Here is a 4,955-nt window from a genome sequence, read left to right as displayed (position 1 = left end):
AACCTCTTGTCCTCTTGTATGTTTGAATACCAATCCGCTTAGATACTGACCCGCATACTGTAGCTACTAACCTGATCAGCCACTAGTCTGTGTCGTCCCAGTCGGTTTGAGTTCCTAGCATGTGTAGGCTCCTATTTTTGATAAAGGTTTCGTTTAAAACATACTTTGGCGTAAAGCCTATTTTCTTTGTTCTTGATTTGTTTTTTGATTTAAAGACTCACAACCACCCCCCCCCCCCTTCTGTCTATTATCCACAGGCAGCAATTCATGACTACTTTTTTTAAAAATAGTAAGGCAAATGGGTCTCATGAAAATGCACTTTGTAGTTTTTTAATTTAATAATAATCTTTATTGAACTCTGTTGCCTGTTTGAGTTGTTTCAAGTATCAGCCCTCAAACTGTGAGAAAAAAAAGTGTCCTAAATTAAGCAGACTGCTGTAAACATGCTGTATTCTATTATCTGTATCCTAGCAGTAGAGATAAACTAAGTGATATCCAGCCCTGATGTTTGTATTTGCTTACCTAATGATGATGGAAGAAGTTAGTATTTAAAACATTTTTAAAGTAGACAAGACATTAATTTTATGGAGGATATACAGTACGTCTTTTATGAAGGAATGGAAAACGCTCATCCTTGGCAAATGTTTCTTTTATATTAGAAACTTCACTAACAAGATAATATATATGGACTAACATTCTTTTTGGAGTTATACTGTAGATATTATCGTAATGCTCAGGCTATTATTTACACCTTGATTTGTAATAGTGTTTTACAGATTTCAATGGCCTCCACAAACATAGAGCATTATTGGAGCTTTTATTTAGCTGAATGACCGACAACTTCAATGCCTACTAGGCGTACAATAGAAGGAATAAAACAGGTGTGTGTGCAGTTTTGTGTAACAGCATGCACACTGAAGAATCAGGACCGCAGACCAGAGCGCCGATAAATATTGGGATGTATATTGTAAAATGTGTTTGTGTACATTTCTGAGGGAAATCTGTACAGTATGTTTCCATGGTACATACACAAACATGACAGTGCAGTGAGGTAGTGTAAAGTACACACAATCCTGTCAAACCATCCTATTTATGGAAGAAGAGAGAGACAATTCTCTCAATGAACACAATGAACATCTGTTAAACAAAAAATCATTTTAATGTTAAAAAAAGTGAAAAAACAAAACAAAATGAAAACTGTATTATATAAAAAAAAAATGTAAAACACGTACAGTGTACGCCTGCCAGCAGCACCAGCAGTAGGGATGTAAAGATCATGGCGTGTCTTTAAGCAGGATAAGTAAAAGCATTTTATCTATATTGCTAAAATATATCAGGAAAGGGCATTTGCATAGAGACAGTCCTTATCTGAGGGGACATTCGCGGTATTTTAGATTTCTGATGCAGTAAATTTTTTTTAAGGAATAAGAAAAAATTAAGACAGGTGTTAATGGTTGACCATAGGACAAAACAGTCAGTCCCCGGATCAGAAACAACATCTCGTGCTCCACCACACCCCCAAGGGTGTGTGCACAGTACACTACTTCTGTTGATCACTCGAGTCACATCAAGTTTGTCAATTAAATCTCGACTGTGTCCAGTTTTTAAACACAGAAAATTAATCAGAGGACTTTGCACTTTGCGGTTTCTCAGGAACAAGACAAGCTGTTATTTTACTTTCTTTTTAATAGTAAGTGTGAGACAAAAAAGCAGCTGGCGAGGAAACAACTGTGTATAGCATCTATGACCTATGTGATGATAACAGAAAAGATGTTGCAAAATATTCAATATATATTTATATAATATTTAAATGCAAATGTGTATAAATGGTGTAATGATGAAAAAGTGTTAGAAGTAGCAGTTTATTGTGTTACGAGAAAAATAAACTACTTTGTGATGCTGCACGATTGAGGGCGTTAACATTACTTCTCACTTCACATCAGGCCTGATCACATTACATCACAAGTCAAATGTCTTATTAATTACTTAGCATTGTGAATGATTTAATTGACAATCAAAAATCCATTATACTTCTTACTCTATGCAGGATCATGAGCAGCTAAGAAACTATGCCATAAAACAGATAACACAAGGTACAGTACTGTAAGGTACCATGGAGTGTAATATCTGTCATGAGAATATTGAATATTAGCTCTTACCTATTTTGCTTTTAACTTTAACAAGACAATCAAGGTGTGACTCAAAATTTTTGTAAAGCACTGCAGTTTGTTGTGTCAGTTTGAGCTAAAATCAGTTTTGCGTGACCGAGTGGCAGGGCTGGTGATCTGTCTCCACTAATGATCCTGGACTTTTCCCAACATGATAAAACACAGCGGGGATTGTAGCTCAGGGTCTATTGGGATACTGTATATATTATTGTAATGCTCGGGTTTTCATTTACAGCTAATTGTGCTTTAAAGATTTTAGTGGCCTTCACAACAACTACATTATGTAATAGGCATTCTATAGTATGAATAAAACAGTGTGTGTGTGGTGTAATAAAAAAAAAGAATTAGGTAAATGTATATGCTTTAATCTGCTAAGAAATTGTTTATATTAAATAATTTCTCAGAAAAAAGCAATCATTTGTGTATATTGTATGATTGTATTTCCAATAGATACTGTAATAGTATAAATTTGCATGATATGTTTATTAGCTGCATTAAATGGATGTTTATTACACATCTCATAAAGTTTTTGTAAGGGGAATCCACTGTTCTGTGTCACTGTGACTCTCTTGCGCAGTAATGCACAGCTGTGTCTTCAGTTTGCAGATTCTGTCCTTGAATTGTTATTGTGTTAGTAGAAGTGTCTCTGGAGATGCTGAACTTATTTTTTAGTTTGTCGCTGTAAGCTGTACCCCCACTACCCAAGATGATTCCTATCCACTCCAGAGCTTTTCCTGCAGGTTGTCGGATCCAAGCTGTATGATAACTTGTAACTGAATAAGAAACCTTACAGGGGATGGAGAGACTCTGGCCTGGCTGGACTGTCATGGCAGCAGGCTGAGTCAGTTCCTCACTGTGGACATCTGGAGAGGAAAACACACTGTGATATCTCACACAATAGACAGAATGATGCACATTTATTATTATTGCAATTAATAAATACATTTGATAAAACACTCACAGGATGCAGCCACCAGCAGGAGCAGTAAAGATGTAGAGAACATGGTGTGTGATGTTTTTTTCTGGGTTCTCCTCTGTTTGACACGTTTAACAGAGCCTTATGAATTCCATAAATGGAGTGAGATCCATCCCACATATGTGTATTTGCATATCTGTTGGGGACGGGAGGATTCACAAGCAGAGTTAATCTTTAGAAATTGTAAAACTTTTACAAATAAATACCTGAAACGTGTGGCATTCATTTACTTTCAAACACCCCCCCCCCAACCCCTGATTCAATACTTTTGTAGACCCTCATTTCACTACAATTACAGTTGCAAGTCTCTACCAGCTTTGTACATGTAGAAAGTAAAATATTTTGTCCATTCCTCTTTGCAAAAAACCTTAAGCTCAGACAGGTTGGATGGACAATCTTCATGGCGTGTCACAGATTCTCAATTCAATTCAGGTCTGGACTTTGACTGGGACATTCTGACATGCATATGCTTTGATTTAAACCATGTAACTGTAGCTCTGGCTGTATCTTTAGGGTCGTTGTCCTGCTGGAACGTGCTATTAGTTTCCTGCCATATACAGTGGTGTGAAAAACTATTTGCCCCCTTCCTGATTTCTTATTCTTTTGCATGTTTGTCACACTTAAATGTTTCTGATCATCAAACACATTTAACTATTAGTCAAAGATAACACAAGTAAACACAAAATGCAGTTTTTAAATGATGGTTTTTATTATTTAGGGAGAAAAAAAATCCAAACCTAAATGGCCCTGTGTGAAAAAGTAATTGCCCCCTGAACCTAATAACTGGTTGGGCCACCCTTAGCAGCAATAACTGCAATCAAGCGCTTGCGATAACTTGCAACGAGTCTTTTACAGCGCTCTGGAGGAATTTTGGCCCACTCATCTGTGCAGAATTGTTCTAATTCAGCTTTATTCGAGGGTTTCCTAGCATGAACCGCCTTTTTAAGGTCATGACACAACATCTCAATAGGATTCAGGTCAGGACTTTGACTAGGCCACTCCAAAGTCTTCATTTTGTTTTTCTTCAGCCATTCAGAGGTGGATTTGCTGGTGTGTTTTGGGTCATTGTCCTGCTGCAGCACCCAAGATCGCTTCAGCTTGAGTTGACGAACAGATGGCCGGACATTCTCCTTCAGGATTTTTTGGTAGACAGTAGAATTCATGGTTCCATCTATCACAGCAAGCCTTCCAGGTCCTGAAGCAGCAAAACAACCCCAGACCATCACACGACCACCACCATATTTTACTGTTGGTATGATGTTCTTTTTCTGAAATGCTGTGTTACTTTTACGCCAGATGTAACGGGACACGCACCTTCCAAAAAGTTCAACTTTTGCCTCTTCGGTCCACAAGTTATTTTCCCAAAAGTCTTGGCAATCATTGAGATGTTTTTTAGCAAAATTGAGACGAGCCTTAATGTTCTTTTTGCTTAAATGTGGTTTGCGCTTTGGAAATCTGCCATGCAGGCCGTTTTTGCCCAGTCTCTTTCTTATGGTGGAGTCGTGAACACTGACCTTAATTGAGGTAAGTGAGGCCTGCAGTTCTTTAGATGTTGTCCTGGGGTCTTTTGTGGCCTCTCAGATGAGTTGTCTCTGCGCTCTTGGGGTAATTTTGGTCACCCGGCCACTCCTGGGAAGGTTCACCACTGTTCCATGTTTTTGCCATTTGTGGATAATGGCTCTCACTGTGGTTCGCTGGAGTCCCAAAGCTTTAGAAATGGCTTTATAACCTTTACCAGACTGATAGATCTCAATTACGTTTGTTCTCATTTGTTCCTGAATTTCTTTGGATCTTGGCATGATGTCTAGCTT

General features: G+C 37.9%; 1 gene segment (V, D, J or C); it reads right to left on the bottom strand.

The window, feature by feature from the left end:
- Positions 1 to 2,723: 2,723 nt before the first annotated feature.
- LOC128544710 (Ig heavy chain V region 5A-like) lies at positions 2,724 to 3,290 on the bottom strand. The segment is given in 2 exon segments: positions 2,724 to 3,031; positions 3,130 to 3,290. Coding segments are annotated over 2 exon segments (351 nt in total).
- Between the last annotated feature and the right edge of the window lie 1,665 nt (positions 3,291 to 4,955).

The sequence above is a fragment of the Clarias gariepinus genome, chromosome 16, assembly GCF_024256425.1.
Source record: "Clarias gariepinus isolate MV-2021 ecotype Netherlands chromosome 16, CGAR_prim_01v2, whole genome shotgun sequence".
In the NCBI taxonomy this organism is placed as follows: Eukaryota; Metazoa; Chordata; class Actinopteri; order Siluriformes; family Clariidae; genus Clarias; species Clarias gariepinus.
This window is presented reverse-complemented; position numbering and strand designations above follow the sequence as displayed.